Source organism: Nyctibius grandis, chromosome 9, assembly GCF_013368605.1.
Source record: "Nyctibius grandis isolate bNycGra1 chromosome 9, bNycGra1.pri, whole genome shotgun sequence".
NCBI classification, from domain to species: Eukaryota; Metazoa; Chordata; class Aves; order Nyctibiiformes; family Nyctibiidae; genus Nyctibius; species Nyctibius grandis.
In genome coordinates, this window is record NC_090666.1 from 31,594,732 (window position 1) to 31,611,793 (window position 17,062).

The 17,062-nt window shown below is 44.3% G+C and overlaps 1 protein-coding gene across 2 annotated transcripts in view; it reads left to right on the forward strand.

Annotated features, from left to right (window-relative positions):
• The first annotated feature begins 10,019 nt into the window (after window positions 1-10,019).
• The window catches only part of PDIA5 (protein disulfide isomerase family A member 5), a 102,706-nt gene continuing 95,663 nt past the window's right edge, over window positions 10,020-17,062 (forward strand). For both annotated transcript variants that reach the window (XM_068407694.1, XM_068407695.1), the window contains exon 1: window positions 10,020-10,112. In XM_068407694.1, coding sequence (XP_068263795.1) covers window positions 10,038-10,112 — 75 coding nt within the window. In that variant the 5' untranslated portion in view covers window positions 10,020-10,037. The remainder of the gene's footprint in view (window positions 10,113-17,062) is intronic.

Here is a 17,062-nt window from a genome sequence, read left to right on the forward strand (position 1 = left end):
CCTGTGGGAGGCAGAAGCCTTTGGCTCTTTGGCCTGTTAAGGAGTGTTTTGGCAGTGATGGGAACAGTGTGTCCAGCTGAAGGGTTAGAGCAGGGTCCAAGAATTTGGCAACAAGAGGTTAAAAATGTGGAGTCTGGTTATCGTTTTTCACTATAGTGGTAAGACTCCATTTCTAAATAATGTTTAGGACCTTGCACTTTCTGTCTTTCCATAGTAACATCTCAGACACGTGCCCTGTCATTGTTTCCCATGCTAGCTGGCCAGATGTACTGCTTTCATAAACTCAGAGAGCTATGGCCCACTTCAAATCCGCAGTGTTTTTCACTGTCAGCCTGTATTTCTTAGGTCACGTTTGCTGCACTGGGTTGCACTTTCAGTGCTACCATTTGCTGCTTGTCATTGACAAGCACCTTCAGCAGGTGCTCAGATTTTCTGATGTATAACTGACAGAAGGGAAAAAAAAAAAGCAGCCGTTTCGGCTATGTTCCTTCTGTGGCACACGTGAGGAAATGAGCTTGAGGTGACCCCATCAGCCTCAGCTAAACCTCATTCTATTGCTTTCCACTAGTTCAGCTGGACAATGCCTTATTAGTGTCTCAGTGCTGTCCCCCTCTTACATTTCACAGACTTCACTGTCCACACAGACCTAGTTTCAGGAGCTGTTTTATTACCATGCTATCCTTCCTCTTATTTTTATATATATATTGCTTTTTTCTGGGTTGCTGCCAAGAGGCAACTTGTTTAAAAAATAAACCAAACCCAGATCCTGGCTTATGTCATCCTAATAACCGCAGCTCCATGGTTTTGTCTCTTGGGTCTACAGCTCATGACATCAAGTCACTTCGTAAAATGAAACTGGGTTTGACGGCACATGAATTTTGCTCCAAAACCCCTGAAATTAACTTACTTCCCACTGACTGCAATTGTCTTCAGATCCATCCTTTGAGCTATCCTGGAGTCACTCAGTAAGATCTTATGGTTCCTGTGAAAAGAAAAATGCATTAAGTCTCGTAGCAGATTTCACCAGCAGTTCTCAAAGCACTTCACTAGCAAGGAGAAGTATCATTATCTCCATTTTATAGGTCCTTAACACGTTTTTGCATAGGCTTGACAGAACGTTTTCGAACACATTCTTGTCTTGTCACTGCTAGTTTCCTCCAAAACTGTTTTCTTAGATAAACAGGCATCTGTTAATATTTGACCATATTTTTTTTCCCACAATCCCCTTCTTCGTTCAGTGCACAGGACATATGGTGCTCAGTACATGCGTAGCTCTTCAGATTTTGATTTAACCTCCATGATCTATATATGCCCTTGCCTCCTTACTGTATGCTACTCAGACTTTCCTTTGACGTGAGTTTTATTCTTTAGCACAGGGTCTTCTGTACGTTGTTTATCATTAAAAAGCCTGAGTGCTTCATGCCTGTTCATAAGTTTGTCTTTCCAATACACAGTAGGACAAAAGAGGATGCCCTTCCACTTCACAGGGAATGTAAGGTTGAGTTTTCTATTCTGAGTGTACAGTCTGTCTAATCTGTACAGAGTGTTAAGTACTGACTGCACTGCTCCTGTTGAATTCAGTTTCTCTCATGAGTGCTCAGCATTTCTGCAAATCTGATCAGATACCAAGCTGGATACTCAGAGATATGAACATTTAGAGATAATGTGGGAAAATTTTCATTTAAGCAGTTTGCCCAATGTTATAGAGGTCACATTGCATTAATGGTAAGACCGTCTTTTTCCTTCCAGTTATCTCCTGCCTTTAATTACACATTTCCCAACTATTGCAACAAACAGGTTAGGCAATCTATAGGAAAAAATATTCTGTAGTGTCCTGGTTTGGCCTAAACCAGACCAATTTTCCTTTCAGTGATTTTTACTTTCAGCTGTCCCTTCTAAGTAACTGCACCTTCTGAAACTAACTGCATGTTTTGCAGACAGTGTCTGCTTCTAGGACTGATAACACTTGAAGTTTATAGTTATCACTGAGGCACCGGTAGGGATGATACGCAGAAAGGCTCTTGCTGTACTTATTCTCAGAGAAACCAAGGTCACTGCTAAATTTCTCACTAATTACGAGTGAAGAGCTGCAGAAGGGTCTCACCTCCAGGGAGAAGCGGACAGGACATGTGACCCAAAATTGACCAGCGAAGGTATTCCATCCCATACACTTCATTCTCAGTATAAAGTGGGGGGATCACGAGGGTGTCACCCTTCTTCTGCTATGGCTGGTGTCGAAGAGGACTCTGTCCGTTTTCCTGCTGCCCCCAATCCCAATCCGTGCATTCCTGTCTGTCACTGGGCCTTCCCGGAGCCTGCCCTGCAGTGCCAGTGGTGACATGACCGACATCGGGGGAGCTCGATCTTGGTTTTATATGTATTTGTATATATCTAATTATTTCTATTATTATGATTATACTCTCTTTCATTATTATAGTTCATTAAAACTGTTTTAACTTTCAAACCCATAGGTCTCTCTCCCTTTTCTCTTTCCCTTCCCCTTGTGTGTGTGGGGGGGGGTTAACAGAGAGCGTCTGCCACCGGTTTAATAGCCAGCCCAGCCTTAAACTGTGACATGTAGTTAAAAACTCCATCTCACAAACCATGTTCAAGGAGGCTAGTACAGTTTTTCAAGCATTCTTAATCTAACATCTCCTAACCTTTGAGTGAGTGGCTTTGTTCCCTCTGAACAGAGTTTGTGTGCGTGTGACTTAAAAAGCAATCCAGACAAAAAAGGTTTCCGTTTTGCAGGTTATATCTTTGACATCAGTAAAATTCAGCATTCCCATCCTGGTAGTTGAGACACCAGAGTTAACTCATAGAAATAGCAAATTGCCATCTGTAGATCAGAGTGTGTTGAGGCACATACTTAGTGAGAGCAGAAACCTGGGAATCGAATGGCTCTAGGGGAAAGTGTGCCTACAGCTTCCTCTGTCCTGCTAGGTCCTGTCTTGTTACCTTAAGCTTCATCCACCAATTTTGAAAATTCAGTTGAGCTTTCCTCATTCAACCCATCATTCAGTCCTAGCCTCTGTCCCCAATGTCCTCATGCAATCGCAGACTCCTCATCCATACATGAGTTTTGCCCACCATCCCTAGCTGTATCTCTACATGCTCTCTCTTAGATCTGCCCTTCACACTGGTTCCTGGTCATGTTTCCTTGCTCAGCCTGCTCTCCCACAGATTCACTCCAGTTCTCATCTGTTCCTGGGGGTACTTCTCAGCCTATGTGTTCCCAGAAGGACACAAAAGAAGACAGAGCAAAGATGCTACTGTCCGAAATTCCAACCGTCACCTGCATGTGCAGAGGTCATGGCCTCCGCTGCATCTGGCTGGAGTCTCAGGCTGTCTTTTCTGCTCAGCATTTCCCCAAAGGCACAGGGAGGCAAGGGGAGGAGAGATGCCATCTGGAGCTCCCCATCACTCTTCTGGATCCCAGGGAACTGTGTTGTCTGGCTGTCCCAGGGTGATACTGGAATTCCAGAGACTCCAGCTGAATCCCAGGAGGAGATGATGATAAACATTTTTCAGCTTCAGCAAACATCTTTCTGATAAGGTTTTTTGAGAAGGCAGGCATGAGGATACCCTTGATCTTGAAGACATAGACAGGAACTCACTTGGCCATCAGAGTTCTCTCCCAGTGTTGTTATAATGCTACAACGATTTCATTATTGTGTTACGGTGCCTAGAGCCATGCAGAGGTATTGCTAAGTATCTTAAAAAATTGAATGTATTCTTAAAGGCAGATCTGGGAGAACAACCAAATCTTACTATGATGATCCATTCTAGACCCTACTAGAGGGTTTCACAGTGGAAGCTGTTTGAAAATCTTACTGTTTCAAAAGCAGCAGCTGAGTAACCACCCGTCACCAGGCTTATGCATATTTCAAGAGGAGAAAATGAGAAAAATAATACTTCATAGAGTTATTAACAATTGCCAGAGCTTTGTGACAGGGCTTCGAAACAGAATTTAGGTCTCCTAACTTCTGTTCTTGGGCCGCAAGACAATCTTATGCTTCTAAGACCAACCGTAAATGATCTATTCATTGTTGCAGTGGAGGCAAGAGCCAAGACTGCATATTTCTCTGACTCTGAGCTCCCTTCACACTCATTGACTTCTCTCCAGGAGCTCAACTCCGTACTCAAGGTGAGACCCAGATGCACACCAGCCTCCTCCCTATAGAGGAAACCTAGACGCACATAACAGTTGGGAGCCATGGCATTCTCTAAAGAAATGCTGGCCTGGTTGACCGGTGGAGCTGGGACACGGGTCATGCCATAAAGCACATCAAAAGGTAAATCTCCTTTCCCACGCAACATTCTCTGTTTCCCAACTAAAAGATGGGTTACTGCAATATTCAGGGAAGGAAAGAGGCTTAGAGAGAGAAAATCGTAAGGGCCTAGTAAATTCCTTACTGAATTGCTAAATTGCCACTCTGACTGCACAACTGCAGAAGGTCAAGGGATTTGGTCATAAGGTTGGAGAGGGTTTTGTGTAGCTTCATCACAGCGCAGCTTTTTTCATATGGCCGTGAGTAGTGGTCCTTGCAAAGACAAAGTCTGTCAGGAAGAAAATCCCTCTCATTAAACTTTGCCTTATTGCATGTAGTAGCTAGTGACTGCATAGTCATACAATTAATTGTGGCTGCTGATCCTGAGCTCAAACAGGCAGTACTTAATCACAAAATCTAATTCCAGGAAAATTGAAAAATGGAGAAAAAAAGATATTGACTGGATATTTCCTAGTATTATATAAAATCATATAAATCTACACAAAGCATCTGTTTAATATATGCCATGTATATGTGTGCACATCTATGTGTATACAGATGTGTAAAAAAAGCAAATAATTATCTGTCTACATATGGAGAGGCAAAAGTACTGAATATGTATATATTGGATGTATTGGATATATTCTCATAGGATAGATGAACGAAAAATATTTTAGTAGAACATTGTCTGCAGCAAATATATGCTGATGGTTGAATGCTAATACATTTTTAGATATAATATGGAGACAGATGTTCAGCTGCTGTGGATGGATACAGCTCCATTGAAGACTAAGGCCAGTAGTGCAAACAGTTTTACACCGGAATGGTATTTTGATTGTATACTTATAGTCCTATCTTTATATTCAGTCCTTTGTATGGATGAATATTTTGTGTACCCAGACCAGAGGCATAATAATTCTACTCACAGAAGAAGCCCCATCTACTTCTCTGTTGCCAGCTGTTAGTGTGAGGCCACCCCCGAACAGCATGGCAGAATCAGTCTCAACATGTGAACTTGCATATTAAAGTTAAACATTTTGCCAGCAGAATAGAGACCTATATTGTTCCAAAATAACCAGTTGGGGCCCTGTTACTAGGGTATGTAGGCGCCATCACAATCCAAGGGGTGTTAGCTAAACTCTACTAATGCACCTATTTCTGATTTACAGGTGGAGACGTCAGCCCCCACTAGATCATATGACACGTAAATCCTCATGCAGGAAACCTGTGGCTGGGCTATGCATTGAATTCAGATTCAGATCTCAGCGCTCTTCACAAGCTTATTGTTCAACACTTTCCTGATGATGCAGTAAAGGTAAAACAGCCTGCAAATATTTTATAAAGCTTCTTCAAATCACTGGAAAACTGTCTTGACTGCAGTGCTTCGGAAACATGCAGTAGTGCTGCAGTCAGTGCACAACAGCTAGACTCCAGTGGTTGTTTTAATCTTGTTTAAACTATTCTCTCAGCAGGTAACTGAGAGACATAAATTATCTACTACCTGCCAGCAAGGTGCCCATACTGTAGCAGGTTTTTATGTTACTCAGGAACACATTATATCCAGCTTTGGAGATTCAGTGAAAGAAACTACAGTGTTCTTAACAGTAGGGACGCTTAAATGTAAAGGGGCATGCAGACCTCAGACTTAAAGAAAGCAATAAAAACTGTAATGGAAAATTTATAGGAAAAAATATTTGGAAAATATCTGTACCCAACTTTTAAGTGACTCCTGCAGTACCTACTGTTTTTTTCCTCTCATATATAAAGAGCATCTGTCTACCTGTGGTCCAAAAGTACTTTGATTCTAGAATGAAGGAAACAACAACAATAAAGTACAAAAGTAAAATTCCCATGAAAGCACAGAGCAAGTATTTCTTCTTTGTGCTGTGCAAGGTCTGTACAAAAAGCCCACAGTCCTCCTAGACCTCAGAAATGTAAAGGGATATGATGCAGAAAATGGAGGCACTGAGTTATATGGCTGTGTACAGCATCCTTGCAGAGCATTGAGAATAAAAGCATTCAAACTAAACTCCATCCCGACTTGCCTCCATGCCGTTCCCCTTGACTGTAGCATGTGAACCAGGTGAAAAGCACAGATATGCCAAAGCCAAATAACAGAGAGCAGTTCCCTTAAGACTCATGATTTATGTCCGTCATTAACAAAATAGCATTAAAAAGAGTTCATACAAAAGTATGAAACTGGAATGTTCGACCTAAGAAACAATCCTTTATGTAACAGCTGCACCTTCGTATCCCTTGTTTTGGTGTGCTAATGATCTTCTGAGGAACTTGTTAGCTGATGTGTATGGGTATGCTGCATCTGCAGCCCTGCTACCAGGTGCTGAGGTGACAGCAGGAGTGGAAAGCTGCCTTCAGGCTCTCCCCTCTGACAGATGTCAGCTGGAGAAAAGCAATGTACAGCTGTGCCTCTTCTCTGAGACCACTCCCATGTAAAGTTCTATAGGGGCTAGTCCTGTCTCTTTTCCTTTTCATCATGTGCTGAAGAGCTGTCGGAAAGGTCATGAGGAGCCGAGGGCTACGATACCATCAATCTGTTGATGGCAACCAGCTCGTATGTCTCTTTTCAGCTGATGCAATCAGTGCCATGACACAGATGTCACAAAGCTTACAGGAGATAAGCCCGCAGATCAAAATCACTTGGCTGAAGCTGAACTAAAGAAGGAAAAGATGTAGCTGGAAGGAAGGAGAACTTGGTGTAGTTAAGGCAGTCAGTGAATCCTGCTTTCATTTTGGGCAAATGCTATGTAGTTTGGGGTCCCAGCATAGACCATGTTGCCCCTGAATTCAGCATGGCTTGCAAAGTGCTTATATCTTTTTTCTGTCTGCTCTGCTGTCGTTTTTTGTGGTAAAGGTGACTTACTTTACCTTTTGCAAGAGGCCTCCAGAGACTTGTTCAGGTTAAAAAGAGAACAAAGAATAAAGCTTGTCAAATAAAGCAGCAACATATAGAAATGTGGAAGGTGTAATTCCTTACAGACATACCTAGTGTCAGGTCAGTTTTGTATTTTATTCTTGGTAAAAGAGGTATTTGAATATAGATAGACAAGTAAGGATTAGCAGACCCAGTGCAGACTTTGGAAATGAACACGATCTGAAACTGTCTGGTTTTATAGCCTTGGGCAAATCATATAATCTCTCTGCTACTGTTTTCTGATCTATAATCCAAGGGCAGTAATTCTTTCTTGCTTCGCAGTGGTGAATTAATGACTGCTTTCACAGTGCTTTGCGGTGCCATATACAAATATTACAATTCCAGAGAAGCAAGCAGCATATGATATTAATGCCAAACAGATACAGGGTAAAACTTGGGATGCTGGGTAGTGGTGCACTCAGATACAACTGTAATGAGTTCACTAGTAAAGCACAACTGGATTGATTAAGCAGTTATCACCATGTAAAGCCTTGTCTAGAGCTGATACTTGATATATTATTTTGACCCAAGACAGATGCTCAGTGATCTTATTTCTTAAGTTTTGGCAATGCCTGTCATGTCAATACAAATTATCGAGCCGAACTGAAAGAAAGAAGCTATAGTTGCCACATGGATACCCTTTTCATATTCTTCTGTATATAAGAATTGCCGCTTCCCAAACTGGATTTTTATACCACCTTTCAGAAGCACAGTTTGAAATAGCTTGTCTTCTTTTTCTCTTTCTTCCTTTTTTTTTCTTCCTTCCTGAGAATGTTTCCTCTTGCCATCATGATAAAAATGTACTCCTGTGACAAAACAACCACGTCCCAGGATTTTATCCTTTCCTACCACAATGGCAGCACATCCTGTATGGTGATGACACAGAACAGAAATTCCACCACATTGAGGTTACTTTTGCATTGCCTGATACTGGTAACTGTGATGTGAAGCGTCAGAAGATGTAACAGTTTTCTACACAGAAGAGTCATGGGAGGATTCAAACAGGCTTTGAGAGCCTGGATATCCAACTGAGATTAGAGGTCTGGATGAGTCAGGGGAGTTGTGTGCAGAAGCCTTTCGGCTCTAGGCTAGGGATCTGAAGGTGAACAGCATCTGGAAGAGGTTACCTATTCCTGGAGGTTTTGATAGCTTATTTGAAATGGGCTTCAGTTGGGGATCAGGAGCCTTTTGCTAGCAGGCTGATTATTACAGATTGGGAAGCTGGCACCAGCAGTGGTGGTGGCTAGTATATCATGATGCTCCATCCACCCCAGTGCGGTCAGTAGGGACTGCAAGTGAGAAGTGGCAGTGCAGATAGCATATACTTTAGGGGTACAGATATTTAATACAAAGGATGTTTTGTTTTGGGTCCTTCCACTGTAGAGTGAAAAGATTCCTACCTTTTCCTTCCCTAAGTCTCTCTCCAGCCATGCGTCCTTCCTCATGCCAAACTCCTTCTGACGGCTCCTGGGCTGTGCCTCATGTGTACATTCACTGGTGTTTTAGAGTGAGCTAAGGATTGCTAACCCCATTTTAAGGCAGGCTAACTGAGGCTTTCTGCAAATGGGAAGCAAGCCGTAGCACTGTGAAATGATTTGCTAAAGGTTATCCAGCTGTGACTGAGAAAAGCGTGCTCTGGTTCTGCCGCAAAAGATGCCGCAAAAGATACCACAAAAGCGTAAATGTTAATAGTAAAAACTTTCTCTATGTGTGTTTCTGCTTTGCAAAATTACATCTCCGCCAGGGGACTTGTTAATGTCAACGGCATTCAGTTTTCATGATCACCGCTTGAAGTGATCAGTCAGCTGTATGGATCTACAAATTGCTCCCTTGCAGCCAGCCTCTTCGTCGAACGCTCAGGCGACAGTTAGCTGTAAGGATCAGACTCGAAAAGATGCCTTTGATTTTCCTTTGATGTTTCTGAGCCAAGGAAGAATTTCACACGGCCGCTGGGCGGTAGGTGAAGATCCCTTCTGTTTGTGAGAAGCCAATTATAGCGTGGCTGACCCGCTTTGACCTTAAGATTACTGGCAGGACATCTGGGATGTCCTTGCGAGGCAGAGCTGGCTCGCTGAATGTGCCTAACTCGGGGCACAGACCGCTTTGTTCACCTGGATACAGCAATCATTCAAATGGCGTGACGATAATGGAGGCTGCACAAATTGATCCTGGTCAGACTCAGTGTATTTATTTGCTTGCACTTTGGCATCATTGCTGACATGTAAGGATAAAGCAGGGTTCTCCTTTAGGATTTAATGATAACAAGTGGGAACAACTTACAAGGAGAACAGGTCCTAGTTTCTAAGCCTCTCTTCCAGTTAACTCTCCCCTTTCCTTATTTTTTGTTCCCCTATTCACCCCTTTCTCCAGATCTAAGACCAGCAGAAGCTTTTAAAGACCCTCACAAAAAAGCATCACGAACGAGGTTATTTGCCAGAAGGCTCCCTAGAGTAAAGTACGCACTGGGAGAGAGGGGGAGGCACAAAAACCTAATCCTAGAGCGGAGGCCAGTGGGACGTTAGAGAAGAGCTGCAACTTTTGTCTTTTTAAATCGCTGTTGAAACCAATGGGATGGAGATCGCTTTTTAGTCGTGTCCGCCGGCAGTAGCCAGCAGTAGCAGTAGGGGGTTCGGGTTTTTTGTTGCCATGCGCCGGACCGCTGCGGGAGCCGCACACACCCGGGGGGGGATGAGCACCCCCGAGCCGAGCCGAACTACAAACCCCGTCATGCCGCCGCGCGGGCGGGGGTGGTGGCGGAGCGCGCCTGCGCCGCCAGACGTGGCAGCAGCCCGCAGCGGCGGCGGGTGCGGAGCGGGTCTGGCTCGGCGGCGGCGATGGCTGTGCCGGGGCAGGGCGCGGGGGCTGCGCGGCGCCGCGGGCGGCTCCCGCTGCTGCTGCTCGGTCTGGCGGTGAGTGGCGGCGGCCGCGCCCCGGGGCGGCGGGAGGTGGCGCGGGCTGTCCCGTCGTGTCCTGTCCCCCTTCCCCGGGCCGGGGCGGGGGCGCTCGGCGCGGCGCGGCCGGCGGAGTTGGGCGAAAGTTGGGAGCGGGACGGGCCCCTCGGGCTGGGCGCGGCGGCTGCCTCCGCCGCCCGCACCCGCCGCCGCCCCGGGCGGGCTCGGCTCGGCACGGCGCAGCCCGGCGTGCTCCCAGCTCTCCTCCCGGGTGTTTCCCCAGCCCTCAGCCCGTGTGCTGCTTCCCTCCCTCCCTTTCTTTCGGCCTCTCAAAAAACCGCCCAGAGGACACCCCCACCCCCTCACCCCCGGCGTGCGGCGGCGTCTCCCCGAGCAGCTGCGGGCTGCAGCTCCCGGCTGCCCCGGCCGGCCCCGGCCCGGGGACTCGGACCGGCGGGCGCTTCGTTCGTAAGTTTCGTGTGAAAATCGGTGCGGCGGCGGCCGAGGGTGTCCCTCGGCGGTGGCTGTGCCGCAGCGAAGCTGCCTCGCTCGGCTGTGTGCACCTGTGCCCGTGGGCAGCCCCGCCGCCCTGCCCGCGCGTCCCTCCGCTGAGCCGCTCTCCATTTTAGCGCGTTCCGGAGGATTTGGGGATATTTCATTGAAATTGCACTAAGTAGAACACTCCTTACCTCAGGGAGACTCCGAGACTTGCAGAAATATTTTAAAGTCTGATTTTTCTTTTTTATCCACAGAATGTAGCATAAATAGCTCAAAAGACTGGCGAAGGCATGCTTTAAAGCACTCCTTTAATTTACTTAACTGGCATGAACTACAGTTCTTCCTTCTGCCTGGACAAATTGAGTTAATAATTAATGAAAAATTACCTTAATTTTTTTATGCACGTGTGATCTGAAATGTATTTGGAAATGCATGACCTAGGAGTGCTCATCTAATTCATACAAATCAAGTGTGGAATTGCTAATTGCCCTGTGCTTATTCTGTACTAATATTAGAATTGCCATTGTGGGACAGAAAGCGTCGGCCCTGTTTGATGCAGCCTTTTGCCCCTGGGAGAGGCCTAGCTATCAGCTCATTCAGGAGGAGAGAAAAGAAATGCTGTGCATCCTGTACAATTTTTGTTTTGTTCTAAGCTTTGTCTGGAAGTACAGACCTCTGCTATCTGCAGGTTTTTTGTTGATTTCAAGTGAAACTGAAGTCAAGCTGAACTCTTCCTAAAATGTCAAAGAGGTCTTAGTGTGGCTTTTTTTTCCCCTGTGGCTCATCTTTAATATACACAGCACTTTTCTCGATGATACTTGTGGCAGTGTATTCCTCAGATTAAATACATGCTGTAGACCAAGTGGAGTTACAAGTGGACTGAATTTTCCCTTCATTTAAAATAACTAAACACGTGGAGTTATTTGTGGTATTTCATTCTATATCCACTGTGATTGTCAGACCTTATCTTACTGTAACATTCGTTTTACGTTAATGTAAGTATTTTGCTGTGATTTCTTTTTGTAGATTAAAAGATTTCCCCCCGCCCACCCCCGCCCCCCCCAGCATTCTTCATGTGAGTCTGTTGTTCTTAAGTATTCTAGTTGTCCTTCCTTGGACCTATTGTACTGCGGAGCTGGTGTCTTTGAGATGAGCAGAGTGGGCCTGCTCTTGTCAGTGAAATTATATGAAGCCATTATAATTTATCCACATTATTCTCTCTTCCCCTTCTTAATTTTCCCCAGCATTTTGTTTGCTCTATGATGCTGCATGCTGAGCAGATGTCTTCATTGAGCCGTTGATTCAGCTAATTCTTTCCCCTTTGCTGTGTACAAGTAGTTTAAATTATTTCTTCCAATTTGCATTATCTTGCACTTGAAGGTGTGATTTTTCATCTTGAAATATGTAGCTCGCTGTATGCCAGGATTAAAAAGCTAGCCTACAGCTGTGACGTTGCAAAACCTGCTTTTAAATTTTTCTGGAGTCAGTGTTTGCAAAGTCAGTGGAGCTGTTCAATCGGGACGTTCTCAGCATGTAAAGTTAAACCGAAGGTAACGCCAGCAGCTTAGTAGGACAGAGGTTAATGAGAACATTGTCTTTCCTTCCAGCCCGTCCTTTTTTATGTACCCAAACGTGATGATTTTTTTTTTTCCTGGAGGTGCTGAGTGCTTGCAGCGCACCTGGGACAGCAGCTAGAGTTGTGCATGCATAGCGCTCTTGAAAAATAGGGCTCATTTTTAAAGTAGGACCCAAAATTGGAGGTGGCTTCCGAGAATTGAAATCCTTATCTCTGTAAGACTTCCTGCATTTGTGAAAGGAAAACTACAACTGGATGAAGAAAACACACCAGTATCTTCTAATGGAAGGTGTTATCTTCTGCATCACTGTGAATACGTGACACACACGTGAGGAAGATACTGCAGTGATCTCTGCCTGCTGTAGAATTTTATGTCTTGAATGAGTTGGAGAGTCAGAGGGAAGTTGTGGTTTACCTTTAGAGATACTTCCCTATTTGGTATGTCAAGTGATTGACTATATTTCACGCTTGAAGGACTGAATTTACTGTTAAAGGCATTGGGAAGGAGTTTCACACCAAGGTGGATTTGCATTTCTTCTGATGTATTGGGTGCCGTCCTTTCCCTAGCAGAGGTCAGCCACTGCTTCCAACAGGATTACGCATCTGGGATCCGTTTGCTCTACAAACACTGATGAATGTTATCTCAGGCCAACGTGGCAAAGGTCAGTTTGTCTTCTGAGTGTTGGCTTAATGACAGAGAAACTGAGTCAAGAGAGTCTGACCCACTTACAGCCGTTGGGAAGCAGGCTTCTTGACCTTGTGCCATTCAAACCCAGTGCCTTCAAAGAAAGGCTTGAAAGGAACATTTCAGGCTTCCAGCTCCTCAAGTCTCAGTAACATCATGGGAATGCACGGTGATTACTGACACAGAGTTGTGAATCCAGGCCTGTGGGGAGGGCTTGGACGTGGCTCACTTTGTGTTGCAGGTAGCCCTGCAGCGTGGCAGCAGTGGCTTTGCCTTCAGTGGGTTTGCAGGCAGGGTGTGAGCGCTTCTCCTCTGCAGTGCTCAGGTGCTGTTTCCAATGGTGGCATTTGGGCTTGAATTCAGGAGTGCCTCTTCCCACTCAGTTACTGTTTGTACTACAGGAGCTGCTTTGGGAAGTGTTTTGCTGCAGTCAGAGGAAGGGTATTGCAGAGGTAAATCCCCTGCACCATTCCTGCTTCATCTGTTCCCTCTTCAAAATGTGGATTTGTAAAGCTTGTGACATGGGCTATGCTCTGTGTCTCCTCAGATGCCCTTCCCAAGTCAAACCTTGTCTTTCAGGACTGGTTTTGTTACTAAACGCCATACCTTATGGAGTGATGTTTTGAATCCGTTGGCTGTGGTGCCAAAGCACCCGTTTACTTCAGGGGGCCTGGAATGTTGCCACAAGTGTGGTGTGGTCATCAGAAGTGATGTTTCTGCTCAGGGGTGTGTTCATGATGTTGTGAGCAATTAGTGATGGAAGAGGTGCTTGTTCTGTTGTTGACCATTTCTTTTACTTTTTGGTGATGCAACGCAGTTCCTTGAGTTCCTTCATTTTAGTAAAATGGAGGTAATAAGGCTCAGCTTTCTTCAGAGTTGTGTTCGGAGGTCTGGGAATGGAAAAACTCAATGTAGTTTGCAACCAGAATCACAAACTAGCATTGCTTTGAATTTCTCAATGTGAATGGGGTTACTTTGGAAGTAAGTTATGGTTTGTCTTGATCCTGTCACCATTTCAAGTTTGTGAATGGCAAAAAATTGTGATAGCAAAGCAGGTCTTAAGTTTTGGCACTTGCTCGCTGAGGGTAGCTGGTAGGATTGGCAGAGGGTGCTGTGATTTGTGGGCTTGCAGAGCACAGATAACAAAGGTAATCTCATTTGTGGCTGCCTTGATGATGTCCTGTCTGTTGTCTTTGGGTTTATAGTCGTATAGCATATTTATAGTTTTATAGGTTTATAGTCGTATAGCATGTTTGCTGGGTGACTGCAGATAGACTCTTTCTCTCCCTCTCCTCCCTTTTCCAGAGCTGGCACACCATGAGCGTGTGGTTGTGCACTGCTCTAGGATCAGCTGCGTGCCAGCTTGCTCTGGTGCTGCTGCCCTTTTGCCTCTTGTAGATGGTTTTCTTTCTGTGTAACTGTTACTCCAACTATTTCCATTAAGCTTTGCCTCCTGTCACCTGGCAGAGAAATGTGAGGGTTAATTAGTTAATATTTGTGCAGTGCTTTAAAGATAACAAGTGCCATATAAAGTGCTAAGATCTTCAGGTGTCATTTTTTGCCCTCTCTTCTTTGTAAGTCCCATTAGTAGTGGTTTTGCCTTCTTTTTATAGCATCTCCTGTGTGCTTCTTGAGTAGGTGATACTTTTTTAAACTTCTTAAAAACCCGATTTTATTGGGGGATTATGTAGCATATGCTTTGTTCATGCCCTTAGCTTCTGAAGTGATCCAAATGTGCTCATTCAGAAGTGATATCTGAAATATTATTACATCAACAACTTGTTTAATATATATTGCACCAATGCCTGGCTTGAAGAGAGAGCGAGCTTCATATTCATAATAAGGAGAAAGTTCTTTGTTAGTGTTAGTAATTGACCCTATTACAGTCAGTTGTTAATTAATAAATAGTTGCACAGGTTGTCCTTCTCTAAGCGTTTGAAAACTGGTGATAAACCATACAATTAATTGGCTACACAGAGCCCTTAAGAACAACCCTTAGTATAGACTATTATGCCTGTAGCTTATGTTCCTTAAAACTCAGTGTTTAAGAACAATATGAACGGTAGAGTCTAGTCAAATCTTGACGTCTCCATGGTATTTTTTTGCTATCATCTATATTTGGAAAGTGAACATAGCAAGTACCATGTTAAGTGGAATGCCTTATTTGTAGCATTCATCAGCCTAAGTTAAAGAATACCAAGGCACTCTGTGTCGGGATTTTAATTTGCCTTCCTTTGTGAACAAAAGAAGATATGACGCTTGCCTCTTGCAGACGTGACCCACCACTATAAAATGTCAGCAGTGCTTGGGGTTTTTTATTCCTTGAATAGCTAGAGGTGAGAGGTAATTGATCTGGGTTATGTACAGAGTAAGAATGTGTTCTTCTGTGGAGCTCATGGGAAATGAGCAAAAACCAAGAAGTGTCCAATGGGAATGTCTGCAAATGTAAATCTGTTGGGCAAAACCATGGTTTTCTAATACTGTCAGTCTTCTGATGCAGAAGTTGTTGATCTTCTGGTGTGTCTGCTGGAGCGCTCCTCACCTGGCCGTCCCATGCTGCTGTAGGGAGTCGCCACTCCCCACTGAGCCCATAGATGGCTTTTTGGATCTGTCACAGATCAACGTGCTGCAGCCTCTGTGCTGGGGATCCTCAGCAGGTTGCAGTTTGGGAACCCCTGCAGATGTGGTTGGAGAAGATCATGTTGCAGTCCCAGCTGAATTGCAGGGGCTACTTCCGTTGTGATCCCTGAAGCCTGAGACTCAAGTGCTACCCTTTCTCTTCCTCCCTCATTCACATAATAAATTCTTAGAAGGCTTCCTTGAGGTACCTTTGGGTAACAGAGATAACCCATCTCCCCTCATCTGATTTGATTAAAATGTTTCTACAGCTATTTTGGATATTAATCATGAATGAAAACAGGGGACTGTCCTACTTATCACTAGCCATCTCTGAAGGCATTTGTTACAAATGGCTCAGTGATCAAAGCAGCACAACCCTGAATGTAAATAGCAGCAGAGGGAGGGCTTGTGAGTGAAAAGCAAGCAATTATTGCACAAGGTCAAGAGTGGTTTGTATGATGAACAAGGAAGATAAAACATCTGCAGTCAAACTGTGATTCTTGTAAACAAGGGGGCTTTGGATTTGAACATCTTGTATTTTTAAGTGAGAACAAATTGGGGGAAGGGAGCAACAGATCTGTTTCTTCCTAGTGCTTGCCTGGAGATGACTTAGACCTGGTATTTTCAGTTTGTGCACACTGCCTGCGCCCCAGGGCCTGGCTGTGCCACTGGCTGATCAGCAGGTTTACAAACCTCCATCACTGCGGTACAGAGGTTTTCCTCCAAATCCACCTTCTGAAGTTAAGTGCATGGTCTACCACAGGGTTAATTTTGGGAACTGAGTAGGAAAGGGAAGGTGAGATCCAGTCTTGTTCTTGGGATTTCTTGCCTCTGTCATCCATCTGTGTCCCTCCCCACCCCATTCTAATGTAGCAGGGGACACCCTGTTTAGAATGTGAGCTAGTCTGCTCCTAAAGAAGTTAATTATGACATTAAATTCAGTCATCTCCTTACTGCTTGGAATTTTGAGGCAGGTTTGCTCTTCAGCTAGATTCCCATAAAATGACTTGTCAGACACAATCTGTTTCATATGTACAGGGTCGCTCATTGATCATATTTACAGTGGGTTGAGTGCTGTTGTCCCAAAATGAGAATGACATCAGTGGGCGGTTAAGCTAAGACAGAAATCAAAGTCAATGTCTTGCTGAAAAATGTGCTTTTGAAATTGTGGTGGAGTGTAAGACTGTGTCCCTGCCAAGCAGCAGTTGTGCTGGAATCAACGTTGTGTGTGTCAGCCCCAGCTATTCTTGATGAATAGTGTGCAAATTGTCTACCTAATTATACATTGAAATGTTAGTGTGCACATAAAAATTGTATGTGGACGTATGGATTCAGGCACCTAAGCACTGTTTCAGCTGCATATCCATTTATATTTTTTATGCATAACTTGTGTCCAGGGAAATATATTTTTTCATGCTCTTGAGCTGGAAATAGGAAGTAGTTTTTCTGTCCAGTGTATGATGCTACTTCTCTGATAGTCCTTCCTTATTTAATTTTGATTTTTATTTTCTTGTTTTTAAAACTATGTGTTTTCATTGCCCTTGATTTAAAATAGATAAAAAAAATTATTCTCCAGACATGCTGCTTATC